At 38.1% G+C, this 22,026-nt stretch overlaps 2 protein-coding genes across 2 annotated transcripts in view; one reads left to right on the top strand and one right to left on the bottom strand.

Annotated features, from left to right (window-relative positions):
- The window catches only part of Zfh1 (Zn finger homeodomain 1), a 32,448-nt gene extending 18,806 nt beyond the window's left edge, over positions 1-13,642 (top strand). Inside the window, exons 3-9 of the mRNA XM_076383901.1 lie at positions 972-1,112; positions 1,807-2,107; positions 3,333-3,688; positions 4,281-4,634; positions 5,065-5,415; positions 5,556-5,715; positions 6,075-13,642. Coding sequence (XP_076240016.1) covers positions 972-1,112; positions 1,807-2,107; positions 3,333-3,688; positions 4,281-4,634; positions 5,065-5,415; positions 5,556-5,715; positions 6,075-6,268 — 1,857 coding nt within the window. The 3' untranslated portion in view covers positions 6,269-13,642. The remainder of the gene's footprint in view (positions 1-971; positions 1,113-1,806; positions 2,108-3,332; positions 3,689-4,280; positions 4,635-5,064; positions 5,416-5,555; positions 5,716-6,074) is intronic.
- A 314-nt stretch (positions 13,643-13,956) lies between these two features.
- LOC143182698 (trafficking protein particle complex subunit 12) lies at positions 13,957-15,883 on the bottom strand. Its single transcript, XM_076383902.1, has one exon. It carries the CDS (start codon positions 15,759-15,761, stop codon positions 14,190-14,192), a length of 1,572 nt encoding a protein of 523 aa, XP_076240017.1. The 5' UTR covers positions 15,762-15,883; the 3' UTR covers positions 13,957-14,189.
- Positions 15,884-22,026: the final 6,143 nt, after the last annotated feature.

Here is a 22,026-nt window from a genome sequence, read left to right as displayed (position 1 = left end):
TCACGCGAAATGTTAATTGTCACTCATGCACACTTGCAAAGTACAAAACTGTTTTCATGGCGCAGTACACGATCGTTCTCCAACTCCACTTTGAAATTCCAGCTTCCTTTTGTTACCCTATGTAGTTCACGGCTACGCTGTAACAAAAAGACGCGACTGTGCGTGTCCCGAGCAAAGTAGGTTCTACTCGCGTTTCCCGCGTACAAAGTGCGCCTTTTTCCGAACGAAAAGCTTCTGGGACAAAGATATTTTACACGCTATTTTAATAACCATAAATGGAACGACATCATTTCTCGTGAAACCCTACGAGGAATTATTTGCAAGCGTAATTTCGTTCCATTGCAGGAATATGATCAAAGGGAACTACTTTGCTGCTTTGTAAAATGAATAAAATGAATGTAATGAATGTAATGAATATTGGACGTGTAGCATTAATCATTAATTAACTCTTTAATTATATCACATTTCAAAGGACAGTTCACCACTGTGTTATTTAAGGTGGATCTCGTTCTACAAGGTGGACCATTTAAATAGAATTAATTAATGTGCATATATAGCGACTCACAAAGAATGACCAATTTCACGTGTTCAAAGTCTGAAGGTATTTTAATCTTTGCTCTAAAATTCAGAAAAATGAAAATTAAATAGAAGAAAAAACGACAATTAAATTGCATTCCAATATATATAACGTATCTGTGAGTCGCTATATGAATAGTACAACAGCGAAAGGGTTGAATAAAATATGTATTTTCTAGCAAACTTTAATCCTTCGATCGAGTAAAGACAATTAACTCATTTAATTTTAATGACTTTCTTGATAAATGTCATGCCTCTAATTTGCTAATATTAACGCTATCTTAGAGTGCACGTGACAGAATATTTAAATTTCTAAAAATACTCTGTTGAAGGATCAAAATCAGCGAATGTTGTCATCAATAAATAGTCCCAGATTAATCACCGAATTTTTGCAGTCCTGCCAGGTGTGCAGCAAGACTTTTGCTAACGTCTACCGACTCCAGAGGCACATGATCAGCCATGATGAGAGTGCCGTGCTTCGTAAGTTTAAGTGTCCCCATTGCGAGAAAGCCTTCAAGTTTAAGCATCACCTCAAGGTACTACGAGTGCACCCTTATTTTTCATTTCTCATTCGTACATCGTTACTTTCGTTCTTTAGTTACCCTTTTACGGTCCCTTGCACAGCACCGCCTGATTCGATGTAGTGTGTCCCGTAATCGTCCGATTGACTTGTCTCGAATAGAGTTTGCGTTTTCTATATTCCTTTCTTTTTGTCTTTTTTAACACCGTGACGACTGCCACTGCATTTTCTCGGTCTTGATTTTCTCGCCAAATTTAGAGTTCACTGAATTTTATTCGCGTTTATTGGGAATGAAATTTTATATCTTGATATTGCAATGTGAAGTGAAAGGACAGGAGATTATTAGGATAGTGAGCTCGTAACAAAAAAGGAAATAAATAGTGAACCTTTTTCAAAATTGAGTTTATTTTCAAGAATAGTAAGTTACAAATTTTTCCAATAATGTCTCACTTGGAATAGTAAAATTAAATAAGATTAAATATACTAATCGTTGACGTTTCTAGGTGTCACAATCTCTATAACGTGCAGTCGTCAAAGTGTTAAAGAACCAAACATACGTAGAAGTGCATCGATCGATATTCTTGCATCGTACAAACAATCCTCAAAAGAGATATTTCTTTTTGTCTGATTTTAATTCCGAAACACGTTCATGCACCATGCACACATTAATTGTTCGATTCGTTAATTGTGTTCCTCCGCCGTTTTTGCAGGAGCACCTCCGCATCCACAGCGGTGAGAAGCCATTCCAATGCAAGAATTGCGGCAAACGTTTCTCTCACTCGGGGTCGTACTCGAGTCACATGACGTCCAAGAAGTGCTTGATAGTGAACTTGAAGAAATCGAGGCACACGAATGTGAACAACGTCGATCGTGGACCCAAAAAGGCGCAGCAACCCCTGCCGACGGGACGACGCGAGGTCGATCTGCTCGCGGCGAACAATAACACTTTCCTCCCCATTCTGCCGAAGCTTTCGCCCTCGGATTATCAGGAGATACAACGAGAAGGGGCGGGTGAGGCTCGATAACGTTTATTCTATTTTGCTCGGTTCTTTTGCGGTTGTCTGACGCCTCCACAATTTTGTTCAAACCCTTTTTTAAATGAATTTTAAGATTGTATCAACTGCATCTTGTGGTTTTAGCGATTATTCCTATAGATGGGGTTGTGAAGGCAAATTTAGATTTTTCACTTTGGGTGATCATCACGAATGATTCATTCACAGTGAAAAGCGTAAACATTGTCTTCATCTGCATTTCTTCCAAAGTGAAAAGTCTAAATTGGTCTTTACATTTTTCACTGGGGATGAATCATTCGTGATGAGCACCTAAAGTGAAAAGTCTAAATTCGCCTTAAGGTAAAGTGAACTATATCACAAAAGTGTTTTTTCCTTTTTTTTTTGTTGAGAAATTAGTGTTTAAAGTTTTCAATTTTAATAGTGTTTTATGAACTTGTGCCTTTTTGCACCCTTATTTTTAAATGAAAATGATCTTCTGTTTTGGAGACATTGAGGTTCAGTCTTCTCTTTGGATTTTAAATTATAATAATAAATTGTAAGCCGGTCAATACAAAACCAATTTTAATGCCCTAGTAAAACGTTCATGTTGGCTATTTGTAATTCTCCATTGCATTTCGTAATTATACTGTTCATACTAATTGGAAGATCAGATGTCCAAATAACACTGCTGCTGATGAGATATTGAACCGCTTTGAGGTTGCAACGTGTTACACAAAGTGTACTGGTTTAATCACTATCACATTACAGGCGAAATGCAATAGGATTTTGATTAAACCGTTTCGATTGATAAGCAAGCTCCTCAAACAAACTTAAATCATATTCATAAAAAATATTAATACTGATACTTACTTTAAATAATGAAAAACAGTGCTTAATAATCAAACCTCTTCACTAATTACTAATTATAATCTATCAGTCTTTCTGAACATTTATTCATCTTTATTACTCCATTAATATCAACTACATTTAAATCCTGTATCTTTCTAACACTATTCACCATCCTTAGACTATCTTCAATCTCCACAGATTTTTAAAAATTCAACAATGAACTTAATTCCTGAAAAAAATATAAACATTAAAAAATTAAATGAACTTCTAAAGAAAGCTTCCATGTAGTACCAACTTAATACAAACATGGAGTACGAAATCAGAGCTAATAAGAAGCTGATACCATAGCTTCACCAAGTCGTTCTGAAATTAATAACAAATGAGTTCTGTTTCAGGTATCTACGATATGCCGACCCTTCTGCCCCAGATGATGGGTTTCGGTAGATACTTCCTCCAAACGTCCCTAGGCAAGATCCTAAATCAGCTACATTCCAAGAGATTGGACGAGGTAGCCGAGCAATTTGAGTTTCATCGGGAGCTTATGAGTCCATCGACGGCAGACTCCGAGGGCACGGAGGGCACAGAGGGCAAAGAGTCCCCTGCGCCCAGTGATCCTCAGGGTTTGGACGCGGTTCGACGAATTCTGGAAACGGTGAACACCTCTGTGACGAAGCAACTGTTGGAGGCGAACGTACGAAAGCTCTCCACTTCACCTGCCACGATGAAGCGGGAGTTCGAAGACGACTGTCAAGTAAGATATACAGCACAAGTACATTGGCGGCTAAACGTATGGGACCACACCCATACAGTTAGTGAAATTGTAGAAACTACTGGGCAGAGCTGGTAAGGTTGCATCTAAGACACATTTTGATATAAGAATAAGAACTGATTAGAGACAACGATCTAACCTATCTATTGTCACCATATAGATCTACATTTTTTCCAGTTGCTACTTTACAAACTCTGTACAGTACTTAATACATAAGAAAGATGTAGCAATAAAGAAATCACCGCTATTAAATGTAGATGAAGGCTAAAAGGATTAGTCCACAGAATTTCTCAACCATTTTTGGTTTGTGACTCTTCCAAACATTTGTCATCTTTATGACTCCTCTAGAGTTTCTTGCTTCCTTCTTCCTTTTCTTCACGTAGCCCAAAAAATTCTGTTTGAGGACTCTTAGAAGGTCTTTGTTAAAAACCCTGTATTACATAACAGAATAAAAAGTAAGAAGTTAGGTGGTTGCAGACTTTGGCCTCCAGTGTGTCTCTTTCTTCATGGTGGGACAGTGAAGCGAAAATATGAGAGGTGATCGATTAAACAAAAACGTGGTACAATTGTGCAGGATCAAGATAGCGAGATGTCTAGCGAGATGACACACTATCCAGATTGGTCGACGACGGATCAATACGATTCCCAGAGCGAAGGTTTAGCGGCGAAGCTCGAGGACGTAAATCAACCCACCGCGAAGTCAGGCTGCAAGAGGAAAGCCGAAGACAGCTCGGAAGCAGACTCGGAGGACGAGGAGGAGGGGACACAGACGCACAACGATAACGGAAGGAGAGTAAGGGCTAGGTCGTTAATAGACGACGAACAATTGGCTGTCCTGAAAGGGTACTATGCCCTTAATCCTCGCCCTAAGAAGCAAGAGATTGTCATGATCGCGAATTACATCAATTTTCCTACTCGCGTTGTACAGGTACGTCTTCATTAGTTCTGAATAAAATCATTCCCTAAATATGTAGACTCTATGGTAGGGCTTTCCATTTGCCCTGCTTTTCCTGAGGCAGTCTCTTCTTTTGATAAAATGTCCCAGAGTCCCAAATTTAATCCAGATGTCCTTCTTTTTCTATGCCCAAATATCTAAAGAAAAAACACTTCTTTGAGGTTCATAAATCTGATAAATAATTTGATGAGTCTAAAATGTAAACTTGACTATTGTGCATTTTTATATCTGTTAGTTAATGTGTGTATTTATTTATGTACTGTATTTTTTGCCAAATGTCTCAAGCTTTTTAAGTGAAAATTTAGAAATGTCCTAGTTTTTGAAAAAAGTATTATGAGAACCCTATTTTATAAAGTACAAAGAGTGTAAAAAGTGAAATAGTTAAGAGATCGTTTCGTTCTAGGTTTGGTTCCAAAATTCCCGCGCGCGAGATCGACGAGAGTCGAAGATTCCAGCCTTAGTACCATTGAATAATCCAGTAAGTCAGATCACCGTCGAGCAACCGCTCGACTTGTCGAAAAAAGAAGCCTTCACACAGTCAGTGTGTAAAGACAACGACAGCAATTCGAGCAAGATCGCGTCGTCGTCCCCTGTTGAGCAGAAGAATGACAACTCGTCGCTGCATAACCCAGACACGGACGACCTGGAGGATTCGCCTCTCGTTATAGATGAAGAGACCACCGATTCTGTGGAAGTGAAACGTACACCCGCGGAAACGTGCACCATACGGAGAATAGGAGAAGCTGTTCCAAAGGTACTTGTCCTGCCAGACTGATTGAGTATCTTTTATCTTCAAGGGTGTCGAAAATACTGTCTATAAAATGATGAAGACAGAAATAGAATCTAAAGGTACATTTTAGTAAGCCTCAAAGATATGTTTTGACGATTTTATAGAGTCAACCTCAAACGAATGTGAAGAATGGAAACGAAAATGCGAGTCAGCCAGAGGCTCCACCAGCTGCAGAAACTGAGCAGGGTGTCTACTTCTGTGATCGGTGTGACAAAACATTCTCTAAACACAGTTCCCTAGCAAGACACAAATATGAACATTCCGGTAGGTACCTAATTTTATTTTTTATTTATTTTAGAGACACATTGTGTAGATAATCTCTAAGTTTCTGCTTCTCTCGCAAGAGAGGAGTCTCTTCTTATCAAAATTAAAGGAAAAAAATTGTAGTCCATCCGCGAGGATTCTAAACCAAAAAATATAAATATAAGATATTTAAATAAAAATATTTCTAAAACGAAGGGCTATTATAACAAAACCTCTCAGGGGTTTTCAATGCTAGACTTGTACTACAACTTTCGCTTAGTGTCACTTTAAAAGTGATTTCCATATCCATGCCTTCGTCTTATCAGACGTTTCGCCAATCACATAGATAGGACTTATAGAAGTTCGGTTTGGTTTTTCAGGGCAAAGGCCGTACAAATGCGTGGAGTGTCCAAGGGCGTTCAAGCACAAGCATCATCTCACCGAACACAAGCGACTACACAGCGGCGAAAAGCCCTTCCAGTGCTCCAAGTGCCTCAAGCGCTTCTCTCACTCCGGCTCCTACAGCCAGCACATGAATCATCGTTACTCTTACTGCAAGCCATATAGAGAATAGAAGTATTCCACTAGTTCAAGCGAAGACTCGTGGGCTTAGTTAAGTACGCACGGTCCTTTTTACTTCTATACAGAATTCGGCATTTAAGTTCGAAGAAATATATTATATATATATGTGTGTATATATATATATACACACCCATAAATGTATATATACACATAAACCAGCGTTCTCACGCAGGAACACGTTAGGGTGAAAACTAAATGTCTAGCAACGATCTCGCGTAACCATAAAGGGAATGTCTTACGCGCGTTCAGAACGTGGACGACTGCGTGAAACGCAGCGAAGAGTTAGCGCCTAAAATAATGCAATTTAGTTGGATGCACGAAGCCACGGAACGCGGATAGACGGTACTATTTCAACGCGATGAAAGTGTCTAGGAAGCACGTTAGAGGCTGGTTCGGCTCGATGAACGTGATCGTTCGAGCTGAAACGTCGTCCAAGTGTCTCGCGTTGAACTGAAGAGGAATTAAAAAAGGGAAAAAAAAAGAAGAAAGAATGAATGCATTCGCGGCGACCTCGGGTCGACGAGTATAAGCCAAACAATACGCAACGGTACCAAAAATGCATAATGCAATAATCTATGATATATTATATATAATATACATAATATTTTAGTATTTTTATTAACAAAAATTATTATATATACCATGACAATAATAAGGAAACTAATTAACGTACAAATTTGTTAGCCTCGTTCGCACGGGGCACGCGATAATCGAGTCGTAACGCGTAACAGGCGAAGGGATGTAACGCGATAATGGAATTCGTTCGAAGGGGTTGGACTTGATATCGAGATACTCGAATGGAACGAAAAGAGAACGAAGAAAAATTACAAATATACGCTGTACAGGGAAACTCGTGCTACGAGATGACGAAACTAATTTCTGGAATATTTTTAACGAATTTGCTCTCGACTAAATAGTCAGTTCATTTAAATAGATAGAGAAGAAGTCGAAGACTTTTCAGAAACGATTTAAAGGAACTTTTCATTCTTCGTGAATATAATCGATGGATCGAGATTCTCAGTCAGTTATTATATTAGTGTTCTCGATTTCGTTATTTTTGGACACAAAACCGTGGCAATTTTACTCTGGTAAGGAAAATGAAAATATGGTAATAATATATTAAGATCGCGCGTGTTTAGATAAGAACAAACATTACGATAAAGATTGCTTTGGATCAAATCTGGAAATCACTAACTGAGAACTTTTAATGCAAACTAGAGTCTCTAGTTGCCCGGTTATCTCGAATGATTTTTTAACTCGAAATGAGAATCGATCGAGGTGCAATTATAATAACGCAAAGGTGTTTCTGCGCCTTATGTGTCGGTGATCGATGCCATACGACTATCTTTCGATCATTGTGTACTTACTTTGATTTCTGAGTCGGCGCATTGTCGGTATTCCCACACTGTAATATGCGTTACGTGAGAGATTCAAATTTCAGTTAGGATTTTCTTTTATACCAACAAGTCAACGACGCATAGTTTCACGCTTTAGATAATCAATCTTTTACAATTGATTTCAGATAAAAAAGTCACTTGCGCGTGATTCATTGCACTGCTCAAAAATTCAGTATTAAGAATTTATTGTCCTGTAACGAATACTCATTTCTACAATGTTATATAATTTAAATATTCCTATAATACCTATTTTTCAAAACCTATTTGACTGGAAGAAGCGACTCAGTTTAATTTAAAAGCAGTTCAAGTTACTTAACAGAAATATAGAAAATAAAAGATTCTCCTCTTGCTTCCTTCAATTCTCAAGGATTAAACTAAAAATCGGTGCAAATTTTTCTTACGTTACTTTTACTCATTATTTTAAATTTCATAGAAAATTCTAGATTCAAATTTTAATCCACTATTATCTAGTCAGTTACTCATTTATCGCTATATACAATTAATTTTGAAGAGATTAGATTTTCCATTTATTTTGAGCAGTGCATGGAATTGCATGGAACAAACAGAAGATTTTCACTAGAGAACTGCCCTAAGAAAGAAATAGAAGAAGAAAATTTGCTATTTTCTAAATACTTAAATCACTTATTGAACTTTGAAATTGTAAATATTTCAAATGAGAAGTTGCAATTCCTTTTCACAAGGAAAGAATTAATTCATACATAAGATATAATATTTAAGATCACAAGATCTCGAATGTAGAAATCTTGTAGAAAAAATAGAATTTTTATTATTTCTTTTTACAATACCCATCGACAAAGGGAGATTTTAAATAGCAATAAAAATTTTATATAATTTATTATTATTAAGACGTAAGGGAAGACATTGGTTCGCAATGAATTCATTTTAATTTTTCCAATCGAAATGCAAAGTACATAAGTTTTGTGTTGCATTTGAATCTCCACGAATCATCGTTTCAATGAAAGAGTCAGGGAGAGAGCGAAAGAGAGAATGAGAGAGAGAGAGAGAGTGAGTAAAAGAGTGACGCATCTCAAGAAAAAAAGTATGCCTTAGACATTCCGTGAGAATCAAATCGTGTCGACGCTGATCGTGCTCGTTTTTATTTATTCATAGTTTGCGAAGTGTCACCACGGCCTCTCGTACTTTTTCCATCGAGCTCGCGGGATCCGTCGCGTCGCCAGAGCTCGACGGAAGCCGCGAACTCGTGAGTTTTTCCTTCGCGCGAAAGGGAATGGCATCGAGAACCTCGCGACAAAACGGAAAAAAAAAGAAAAAAGAAAAACGTAAAAAGAAGCAGAAATCCCTTCACCCCAAATCCAGGCTCTGATCGTAAACTCTAAGTATAATATTAAATGCTTCCAATACTGTACTATTAAAAATTATTATTACGACATTTTTATAATTTTATTTGTTCGGACGCGTAGGTAAGCGGTATATATATATATTATATATATAATCTACAGATCGATAATACTCGAGAATGTATTTTATAACGGTTTATGCCTCTTTTTATTTACACGTACCACGAGTGACAAGTGATATATATATTATATTATATTATATATATATATATTGTTATTGATAAAGATTGATGAAAAAGAAACGACGACTTATACGGGGAATATACATGGCAGAAATGTACGTTTAAATGGTCCCGCCATAAAAAAAAAGAAGATATGATTGTCGTGTTTGGCCGAGCGGGGCGCCACCGTTGCATTTCCTCCGCGTCTTTTTAAAGCTCCGGTTATCCGCGACAGGCATCGTGTCCGTACTACGAAAAATGGGAAATCCAAGATATGATGCTTATAATACTCATTTATTATAGTGTTAATAGTTAAGAAATATATTTTTATATAATTATAATATTACAAGACGATATAGAACTAATCGATTGCCGCGGATCCGTGAATCCGCGATGAATCTGTTCCTCGGCTGGTACAGACATGCGAGAATCTTTCTATTCTTATTTCCCGATTTTCGAACTCGATAACAGCAACGTTCCTGTGCAATCACTTTGTTACCTTTCTTATTGCGTTATTTCTCCATATTGTTTTCTCTCACGTCTTTCCTTTCTTTTTCTACGTTGTCGTTTTAATACATGTTTTCAAGCTATTAATTATTCAGTCTATGGATATATTTGAAATTTCTTTTTCTTATTTTTTTTTTTCTTTTGTTAATTTCTTCTTTAGGTTTAATGATTCGATAGTTCTCGTTTTCGTTCCCGAAAAGCCTCGATTCTGTACTTTCGAATACTTTCACGACCAACGGGTTTAGGACATCAGGAAGGAAAAGCAGGAAATTTACGAAGACAATATTACATACGTATAAATGACTAAATGAGAAATAAAAGAATATATATATATATAAATATGAATATATATAAATATATAATATAAAGATAGAAATATTTGCTCTGATTCGGGAGTTTTTGCAACCTGCTCGCCTCGATGTATGTATGTAATACGTATTATTAAATAATCTAGACTACAGCGTAATTTCGCCAGCTTTCGCGCATCGGCATCGGTTATGCCTCCGTTACTTCCTAAACTATTATACGAAAGCTAGAGGGGGATAAATGAATTACTCGTGGACACGCGAGAAAGCGAGGAGAGAAATACGAAAATGAAAAAGAAGAAAAAAAAAATTGTTAATGATTGTTGATGCAACGATTTAAAAATGAGCACCGTACGATGCCTTCCGTGAACGACCGAGCTTGCCTAGTTACCGAGATAACAAATAGAAATTCGATGATTCGATCTCGAAGTGAATTCTCGTCGAAAGTAGTCGTTACTCTCGCGATGCTTTTCCCAGTTATTGAATATCCGCGCCCTCTGTCATGGACAATAATAATTCTCAACTGCTGCCTCAATTAACAAAGACTCTAGACCCAGAAAACCAGACACAGTGTCTCCTCGTTATAGGCTTATAGTTAAAGCTTTTATAGCGAGAGTCTGCTTCTCTATAGTGGACTCTAATTTGTTGAGTCCACGTTGGTCTCTATACTTTGTTGAGTCCACTTTGGTCTCAATTATGTGAGTCCACTTTAGTCTCGACTACTTTGTTGAGTCCACTTCGGTTTCGACTACTTTATCTAATATACTTTGGTCTCAACAAAGTCGCAAGTGAAACTCACTCCATCTGACTAGTCTCAGAGTCTAATAAATATAGGAACGAGCTTATAACGGGGGAATACAGTGTCGTACCGTCACGGAAGCGTACGAATTCCACGGGTACCATCCCAATCGCGATTTCATGCGGCGAGAAGCACTGCGAGGGTAATAAATGTTCGCTTTAACCTGTACTCGACGAACACTGGTGGTTATGCCATTGAGCTTTCCATGATTATACATGAGCACCAGAATCGTGCGTGTGTGCGTGTAAGCCAAGGTTTGCGTGTATGCGTGTATGTGCACAAGGGAAATACTCGGAGAAATACGGCAGGACAATAAATAATGCAGTTTCTTTTAGAAGTTATAGAGTCGTAAGCATTAATACAATAGTATATATACGTCGTAAGTGTGAAGATGAAGTTTTGCTAAAATGCACACAGCCTGCGCACACGGAGCCCGTGGGTACGTGTGTACACACGGCACAATATGTATTGTACATAAATAAAATACACACGTAAGGTTACATTTAGTCGCCAAGAATAGCGATACGGATGTTATTGTAACGGCGAAGCGTAATATGCGGTAGATATTCGAGAGAGAAATGGTTTGGGGGGGAGAAATGAAAACCGGAAGTTTCCAGCTGCGTAGTGGATGCAGTGCCTTCTCCGTGTGAGATAGATCGATAAATCGATATTACCATTTCAAGTCGTCGACTCCTTTGTATCCTGTTTGCAATGTCGATTCACTTTTCCTCATTTAATAATACTCGAAAATCAGTATTTCTTAAGGTGGGTCTACGCTACACGTTATATAACAATTATATGGGTAGCTTTTTAGAAAACAGAAAAGAGGCATATGTGTAACCAGAGATGAGCATCTCCGCTATAACATCTCATTTCTGTTTTCTGAAAAGTTATATGATTTTGTTCTATAATATCTAGTGTAGACCCACCTTTATATTCTTGGACAGTGGCGTAGCTAGGAATCACTGGGACTTTGAACAGAAATCTTCTGAGCTTTCTACCTCATTATTTTCTTTATTATTTTCTGTCATATATTTCTCAAACAGTTCAGAGATATATTAAAAAATGATTTACTTGCTATCTGAAATATGATTTTCAGAACTCGATAAATAGTGGCAGAAAAGCAATAGAAAAAAATTCAAAAAATGTAATAATATGTAGTCTATGAATGTGTAGGATACATGCCCTGCTATAGCTACGCCACTGCTCTCGGTACTCTGAAATAGTTCACAATTCCGATTTATGAAATACGTGGAAATAGCAATCACATCGGGGAAGGAATCTCGTTTCATGATCGCGTAACTAATTAATATTAAAAAAATATATTATTCTAGTAAATAACGATCTGTTCGAAAATTCGATCGTTGACAATGGGCATTCGACGTAGGGAAAAAAATGAAAATTAAAAAAATAGCGTAAGAACTGCAACACTGCATACACTGTACGGCTAACTTTTGCAGCAGAAGTCGCTGGATTCGACTTAAATCGACGCTGTTCACCCTTACACACCTCCTTCACTCTTTGATACAGCAGTTTAACACGTTTGCTGCTCCTCTGAAATAATACACCATCCTTGAAAGCCAGTCGAGCTAGCCCATGTTAATTCAACATAAAAGAAGCTTCATAATACGCTAGCAAACGATGAGCAGAGAACACTTAGTTATGCTTAGTACTTTGCACCAGTTCAAGTACTTTGCAAAAGAGTTAAAAAAAATAGTAAACAAAGGGTCGATTTATCCAAGAAATTGTGAAAGGTAGGACAGCGCCGACTTAAATGGTATGAAACCGAGCCTGTTACACTGTGGAAGGACGCAGAGGGAAAGGAAAGAAATTAAAACAATGTATTGTGACGAAGTTCCATCCATAATAAATAAATGAAAATATTATACAGTTAGGCCGACTTTTCCGCCAGTTCGTGCCTTTTTCTGCAGGGAGAGAGAGTGCAGTTTTGGAATCGATCTGAATATATGCTATAATATGCCCGTCTATTGGTAGGGAGGAGACGCGAGGGGTGACAAAAAAAAAAGAGACGACACGTAGAGCGAGTATGGACTTTGATAAGTAACAGAAACGGGCGGACAGGAGGAAAGGGTGAGAATTAATAACGAAGATAGATCGAGAAGGTAAACATTTGAGATAACGTGTGTCGTGTAATGCATATTCTTGGGAAATATTAAAAGCACGCCGATTCTTTCGGATTACGAGTGTAGTGAATAACAGAGGCGGTGGAACGGAAGAGAGTGGCGAGATAAACTGTAAGCAAAACAGTAGCGATGGGCATTTTGAACCTGAAAGTTCTCATCAGTCTTTGATGAAAATTTCGATTCTCTTGGAACGCAACTGGAAATAAGAGATTCTTTTAAAAAGAAATTTTACAGAAATAGCTTTGATAAATCTTAGAGTTTTAGGAGTCCCAAAAGGCTTATGGATCCAGATAGGAAATGTAAGATCTTCGAGACTTTCAAGATTACTGAAATTCTAGTATTTATTAAGGCTATTGTCTTGCAAGGTTTTCAGAAATTTTCGAGTTAAAATGGTGTTCGAAATTCTATCGTGAACGAGTTGCTTAGAAATTTGTCAAGAAAGTACTAAATGCCCATCCCTGCGAAGCAGCCGAGTGACGCGAATGATGGCAGAGAGCGAGAAGATACAGCGTGCGTGTGATTTGCATATGTGGAAAAGGGAGTGAGAGATAGGAGAATGCATGACGCGCGAAAGAGTGAACGGAAGGGAGAGAGAAAGAGAGAATTCTAGCAATTGTTGAACGTTCATTAAATTGTCCTCGTTTCACGATGTAATAAAGGCTATTTTACTTTGACATCGATATTGAATTTCTTGCTTCACACGCTTGGCTCCTTGAGGCTCGAGGTGTCAGAAGAAATGAGTTTCTAACAGTAAAGATCGTTTACGTTTCTGTGCAATACCGAATGGCACGACGTGCGGTAATCACTATGTTAATTTTTGGTACTGATTTAATTTCGATTTCATTTTGTACGATAAACATAATATTGTATTTACGTAGAAATATAAATTTTGTTTAATGTAGTATCTTAACTCGTTCCTAAGATGTATGTCAATTTTATTTTCCCTTTCGTTTCATAATAGGATAATAGAGAAAAATTTAATTATCAGATATACATGTATCAATTACCGCACATCATTTCTTCTTCAGTTTAGGTTTAAGAAGAATTTATATTGGAAGTTTTTTTGGATAGGTCTGTGTCATATAGTGAATAATTATAATTCCTTAGATGTACATTTTTTTTATTTAATTTTTTTACAAGATCACAAGTATGCCGGTAATTATGAAGTGCTTTATACATAAATAAATAAATTACTTTCTGATTCGAAATTTGTGCTTTATTTTACAAAGCCAATTTTAAACATTGTACATCTACAGCATCACCCTTATACCTATTTAGCTGACTCAAAAGATGCAACTTTGGTTGTTCACAATGTGTTGTGTGCAACTCATATGCACTGCATATGTTCAACAGTATTGGTTCTTGTAAACTTTTCACAGGGTTCTTTGTAATTGCACTTTCGTATAAGTGTACTGCTGCTTTTAATTGTCCTGTGTATAAAAGGCAAACAGCCATATTGTTAGTCAATGCAATATTTGAGGGATCTATTGTTGATGCTTCTTGGAAACATTTGTATGCCTCCTGAAACAAATTCTGAGCTACTGCCATCAATCCTCTGTCCATTAATTCCCTGACAGTTGGGCCACTGTCTTTTTTATGCCGATTTATAAGCAACTTCTCAGCTGCTGAAACATCTCCCAAAAATAAATGCAGTCTTCCTATACTAGATTTCAATGCGTCAAGTTGTTCTGGGGTCCAATCTGAAGAATCACATAGCTTCTCTAAAATATCAATAGCCAGGACATAGTTCCTCATGCTGACTGCACAATTAGTGATAGATATGAGAACCCTTGATCTCCTGCCTTTCCATAGTCTTATAGCATCTTCCTGTTCTGTTTCATTTATTTTAACTTGAGATCCATCCCCACAAACTCCATTATTAAAATTTGTTATTATTTGATTTACTGTAGCTAAAATTTTGTACAAATTATCTAAGGCTTGTTTCGGCTTTCCACAATACAATGGAATTTCAGCTAATAATAACCTAAAGGAAAATGAAGCCATAGAACCCGGTCTGGTACCATAGAGTTCAGGGTAATATGTAAAATATATATCTGGCTTATCTAAATTACCAAATGGTATAGACTCTTTCTGTAATACATCTACTTGTCTCAGCTTAGTAAGTAAAGCAAGCCTAGTGTACCACAATTGTAAAGAATGTGGAGTATGTTTGCTAGGCTGATTTATTTTGCCATATCCCTGAGCATATACCGCTAAAAGTCTCCCTGACAAATTTATAGCTGCCTTATAACAGCCAGCTTGAATTAAGTTCCTCAAGCCACGTTCATCTTGCGTTACATCAGACGCTGTAAGTACATTTCTATGAATATTTTCATCTTCACCCAGAAAATGTATTGCTGTAGTTTTTATTAAGTCAGGCATATCTCCTTGTATCGCAAGTCCAGGCATAGTCAGATTTTCTCTGTCGATAGAATTGCTTCCACTTGTTGATGTGACAATGCTTCGCAACACTTTGCGTGTCTGTTCAGAAGGTATCCATACATCTCTGTGCATGTCATTTAATGCACTATGATCGAATCGTTCGTTACCTAACAATGCATTACTTTTCAGAAATTCATTCGAGTGATCTGCTAACAACTCAAAATCTGGAATTCTGCTACTAGAACCTCTTTGCATGTCGAAAAAGTCATCTTTTTTAGGAGGAACAATCTCATCAAAAATCGTGTGAGATGTATTTTCGAAATAACGACTAATATCAGCTTCTTTTTCTTTCATAACCTCTCTCGTTGATTCGGTTTTCAGTTTCATGGAAGTTTCGTCTTTCTCCGCCATTCTACATTAATCCCGTATTTCTCAGTTTCCAATTTACGTAAAGTAATACAGGCTCAAAAAATATTTATGAATTTGAAAACAATTGAGATTTTAAACTGTCAAAATCATATGTCAGCCTGCAATATCAGTAGAGCATAGTCACACAATAGATCAGTTTATGAACATGTCTGACACCACCTGCAAAGATGTATTCAGAACTATATAAGAAATAGCGGGCATTTCAATATTTGTCGTAACGCAGTTCCTATTTAATTCCATTATACAGGGTGCTTACAATTAGCTACAAGAATAACGTAATTGTGTTTGAGCTTTTTCAGATTGTCAGCCATGAATTTAAGCGAGCACTCGCTTCATATACATAGCTGAGATAAGAGTTTATAACTTTTAACCCGCACAGTGATATTGTATGAATAATAATATACAACGATTTTAAACACCAAACTTGTTTATTTATTATTACAATATATTTATCACATATTAAGAAAAACTGTTATATTGTTGGTAAGAGCAAATATATCGATAATCTGCCTTACCCAAAGAGTCACGTGGTGGGGAAGGTATAAATACCGCCGTGGGACTGCACGCTCTTCAGTCGCTCTCGAGACTTTGACGCGAGTGGATTGTCAAGTAGTGTTTGATCGGACTCTGGCAGTAATCCATGATCCATCAAGGGTCTCAATGGCTCATCGTCATTCACTATTCTTGATCAGTAGTTAAGTATCATTAATCAATAGTAATATCTCTATTTTTCAATTTTCTTTTTATTTTCAAGTCTGGTCTTAAGTCTATATTGTAAGCTAACTAACTCGCTAGCTTAACATCTCACAAATTAATATTAAAACTTTATTTCATTGGGCTTCATGGACTATCATAGTCGCTGGATAGTCTGTCATGTTCTTAACACTCCATCAAGTACTTGAGCTTTATAATTCTACTTTTTGAATAAGCAATACTAAGAAATAACTAAAATTTAACATCGACTATTATTTAAGCAAATTCATAATAAAGATATATTCATTAAAAAACCATAACTAATGATAAAATATCATATTTCAGTTGAAAGAATTATAGTTGTACAATATGCATTTAAACAACGTCCCTTCCTAAGTGCTTTTTTTGAAAATATAGAAAACGATTAAATGTTGGGAATTGCCAAATCTTCTTGCACAAACAAATTATTGCAATACTTGCAGAAACTACTGCAATCAATTAGAAATATTGATTTTTTGTAAGTTATTCTTCGTTTCTTTAATCCCGAAATTTCAGTTACAGATTCCCCCTCTTCTGGCCGAGAAGGTATAAATATCCTTGGACAACAATGAACTTCTCAGTCGCGCTTGAACCTCCAGGGAGTGCAGATCGTTCTGGTGAATCTGTGGTGGAACTACCCTGGACTCTACTCTGTTTTCGTGGAGTGGCATAGTCGCTGCATAGATGCCACCGCTTGAACTACTCTGACCAGTGGCCAACTTGACATTTCATCAAACTTTATCTCTGATAAGTATTGCTCAAATATTAAGTGAAAAGTGAAATGCTAATACTAATGCCTATTGTGTGTGTTTAACGTGTGCTTAGTATGTATAGTATAGTGTAGTGCGTAATGTTCTTTCTCTTTTTTTCATGGGTCAAACGAACATTGGATGAAAACAGCACATTCAGAGGCAACAGATATTTGGAGACGATGTGGACCTCCATGGATACTGAACGTGGCTTGCGCGAGACGTTCCATGGTACGCAGTTATTCAACACGTAGTAAATACCACGGGAAACGCAATTGTATTGTCAAAGCAACTGTAATGTAAAATATTCAACAACATTAGCACCAACCCTATTCCCATACTTCCCCTTAAAAGAAATAAAGACATACCAGAGTTTAGAGTAATTTCTCCCCTTAGAGTTAAGATAGAAGGACAGGGAAAATATTGAATGCTCCATTAAGGAGCAAGGATAGGCGGGACTTTCGCATTTTCCAAGTCCTTTATTTATTCAGATATATAACTACAATTTTTGAAACCCCAATTCTTTTCTAAAGTTATTGAAGCTATAGATAGCTAGTTTTGAGTAACTGTTAACTGGAAAATTTTCGGAATATAGTAGAATTAGATAATATTTTGAATGTGCTACTAATAGGCGCGTTTTTGAAAGCATTCGTGTTGTATAAAATTGGGGCTGTTCGTATCCTAGGCCCATGTATCCCCACCGTCAACACACAGCTCGGAATTAGTGTAATCAGAATACTCGTGCACAATAAGATCGACACACGCTCCGTGGTAGATAGAGATAGGACGTTTAGGGTACCTGATTAAAGTTGCCTGGTTTCTTAGTGCGATTTTAGAATAAGAAGGCGTAAATATCGTGCACGACCGGCGCAACACGTTCCTCAGCAGTGTTGCGATATGCGGGGACAAAAGTAGAAGAGTGGGGATAGCGTAGGAAAGGTAATCAAGTGGTAGGCGATACACCCCCTCTTCTTCTTATGTCCCGGCAAATCTCAGCACTGATCCTCAGTCGCTCCTGAGACTTCGAAGGGTGCTGGTCGTGGCGGTTTTTAGTCTGTTCCTAGATTAGCCTCCCCTGACGGATGTCTAAGGCCAGTGGGACTTCGAGTGTACGCCATCCTTGATCAGTGAACAGACCACGTGTTGCAAGATACGAGGCATCCATCGAGGGACATCATCAAGTGGACGACTTGATCATTCGTCATCCTTGACCATTGATAAGTATTATATCATTTTTACCCTTTACCATTTTCACCTTATATCGTTTCATATTTCATTCTTCTTCAGGGATCAAACAAACATCGAACGAAGCGTCGCATCTTCAGGTTAATCTGTGGTGAACGGTGTAACCATTTATCGGGGCAAGATGTCCTCGAGGAACGTCACAACGTGGAGAAGAGCGCGAAAGTCACAGTAATTCGGTGTATTGCATGCGGCGCCTTCATTTTTCCACTCTATGACGTCACTGGAAGACATTTTGAAAACGACCCTCCACGACCAAATCCCTCGTCATTTGCTCGTGAGATTTTGAAGCAAGCAGGTCATGACAGTTCTTGGTTAATTTCTTCGCGAGCTTCGTCTGCTCCATATCAGAAGCCCATGGGATTTCGCGGGTACGCCATCCTTAAACAGTGATAAGACTATGCGCTGCAAGATACGAAGCATCGATCGAGGGCCGTCATCAAGTAGACAACTTGATCATTCATCGCCCTTGACCAATGATAAGTATTTGTGCCATTTTTAATGAAAAGTGAGTCGTCAGCATTGATACCTTGTGTGCTAGTGCGCGGAATTGCTTAGTGCATGGGTAAAGTGTCTGTTTAACGTATGCCCAATGTGTATAGTGCAGTGTTTTATTACTAATCTCGAAATTTCAGTTGCAAATTCCCCCTCTTCAGCTCGAGAACGTATAAATACCCTTGGGGAACGACGAACTTCACAGTCCCGCTTCAACCTCAAGAGAGTGCAGATCGTTCTTGTGATTCTGTGATGGAACTACCCTGGACTCTACCCTGTTTTCCTGGATTGCCATAGTCACTGGACAGATGCCACCGCATGAACTACACTGACCAGTGGATAACTTGACATTTCATCATACTTTACCACTGATAAGTATTTCTTAAATTTTAAATGAATCTGAACTGCTAATATTAAAGCCTTTTGTCCGTGTGTTTGACGTGAGCCTAGGGTGTTTAGTATAGTGTATAATGTTCTTTCTCTTTTTTTCGTGGGTCAAACGGACACTGGATGAAAACAGCGCATTCAGAGGCAACAGATGTTTGGAGACGATGTGGACCTCCATGGATGCTGAACGTGGCTTGCGTGAGACGTTCCATGGTACGCAGTTATTCAACACGTAGTAAATACCACGGGAAACGCAATTGTATTGTCAAAGCAACTGTAATGTAAAATATTCAACAACATTAGCACCAACCCTATTCCCATACTTCCCCTTAAAAGAAATAAAGACATACCAGAGTTTAGAGTAATTTCTCCCCTTAGAGTTAAGATAGAAGGACAGGGAAAATATTGAATGCTCCATTAAGGAGCAAGGATAGGCGGGACTTTCGCATTTTCCAAGTCCTTTATTTATTCAGATATATAACTACAATTTTTGAAACCCCAATTCTTTTCTAAAGTTATTGAAGCTATAGATAGCTAGTTTTGAGTAACTGTTAACTGGAAAATTTTCGGAATATAGTAAAATTAGATAATATTTTGAATGTGCTACTAATAGGGGCACTTTTGAAAGTTTTCGTGTTGTATAAAATTGGGGCTGTTCGTATCCTAGGCCCATGTATCCCCACCGTCAATACGCAGCCCAGAATTAGTATGCCCAGAATACTCGTGCACAATGAGATTGACATACGCTCCGTGGTAGATAGAGATAGGACGTTTAGGAGACCTGATTAAAGTTGCCCGGTTTCTTAGTGCGATTTTAGAATAAGCAGGCGTAAATATCGTGCACGACCGGCGCAACACGTTCCTCAGCAGTGTTGCGATATGCGGGGACAAAAGTAGAAGAGTGGGGATAGCGTAGGAAAGGTAATCAAGTGGTAGGCGATACACCCCCTCTTCTTCTTATGTCACGGCACATCCCAGCACTGCTCCTCAGTCACTCCTGTGACGTCGAAGGGTGCGGATCGTGGCGGTTTTTAGTCTGTTCCTAGATTAGCCTCCCCTGACCCATGTCAAAGGCCCTTGGGACTTCGCGGGTACGCCATCCTTGATCAGTGTTCACACCATGTGCTGCAGGATACGAAGCATCCATCCAGGCCAGTATCAAGAGGACAACTTGATCATTCATCCTCCTTGACCACCGATAAGTATTGCTCCCATTTTTAATGAAAAGTGAGCCGCCAGTATTAAGACCCTGGGTGCTTGGGTGTGCGCGTGCTGAGTGCATGGATAAAGTCTCTGTTTGACGTATGCTTAGTGTGCATAGTGTAGTGTTTTACTATTAATTTAGAAATTTCAGTTCCAGATCCCCCCTCTTCTGTTCGAGAAGGTATAAATACCCTTGCAGAACAGTCAATTCCTCAGTCGCGCTTGAACCTCCAGAGAGTGCAGATAATTCTGGTGTTTCTGCGATGGAGCTATCCTGGACTCTAGCTTGTTTTCGTGAAGTGCCATAGTCACTGGACAGACGCCGCCACTTGGACTACTCTGACCAGTGGACAACTTGACCTTTCATCCATACTTTACCACAGATAAGTATTGCTCCCATTTTTAATGAAAAGTGAGCCGCCAGCATTATCAGCCTGTGTGCGTGTGCGCGCGCGTGCTTAGTGTATACGCAAAGTGTTTGGTTGACGTGGCCTTAATGCGTATAGTGAAGTGTTTTATTATGAACCGCGAAATTTCAGTTTTAGATTCAGTCTCTTCTGGTCGAGAAGGTATAAATACCCTTGGGGAACGATGAACTGCTCAGTCGCGCTTGAACCTCCAGAGAGTGCAGATCGTTCTGGTGATTCTGTGGTTGAAACTACCCTGGACTCTACCCTGTTTTCGTGGAGTGGCATAGTCGCTGCATAGATGCCACCGCTTGAACTACTCTGACCAGTGGCCAACTTGACATTTCATCAAACTTTATCTCTGATAAGTATTGCTCAAATTTTAAGTGAAAAGTGAACTGATAATATTAAAGCCTATTGTGTGTGTTCAACGTGTGCTTAGTATGTATAGTATAGTGTAGTGTATAATGTTCTTTCTCTTTTTTCATGGGTCAAACGAACATTGGATGAAAACAGCGCATTCAGAGGTAACAGATATTTGGAGACGATGTGGACCTCCATGGACGCTGAACGTGGCTTGCGTGAGACGGTCCATGGTACGCAGTTATTCAACACGTAGTAAATACCACGGGAAACGCAATTGTATTGTCAAAGCAACTGTAATGTAAAATATTCAACTACATTAACACCATCAACCCTATTCCCAAACTTCCTCTTAAAAGAAATAAAGACATACCCGAGTTTAGAGTAATTTCTCCCCTTAGAGTTAAGATAGAAGGACATTGAAGAAATTGAATGCTCCGTTAAGGAGCGAGGATAGCCGGGATTTTCGTATTTTTCAAGTCCTTTATTTATTCACATATATAACTAAAATTTTTGATAACCGAATTCTTTTCTACGGTAATTCAAACTATAGATAGCTTCTTTTGAGTAACTATTAACTTGAAAATTTGAGGAATATAATAAAATTTGATAATATTTTGAATGTGCTACTAAAAGGGGAGCTTTTGAAAGTTTTCGTGTTGCATAGTG

The sequence above is a fragment of the Calliopsis andreniformis genome, chromosome 8, assembly GCF_051401765.1.
Source record: "Calliopsis andreniformis isolate RMS-2024a chromosome 8, iyCalAndr_principal, whole genome shotgun sequence".
Taxonomy (NCBI): domain Eukaryota; kingdom Metazoa; phylum Arthropoda; class Insecta; order Hymenoptera; family Andrenidae; genus Calliopsis; species Calliopsis andreniformis.
Note: the sequence above shows the minus strand (reverse complement) of the source record. Positions and strands in the feature narration are given on the sequence as shown.

What these genes read in the sequence shown, in the direction of transcription:
- LOC143182698 (XM_076383902.1), bottom strand. Translation starts at nt 15,761, where the DNA reads ATGGCGGAGAAAGACGAAACTTCCATGAAACTGAAAACCGAATCAACG.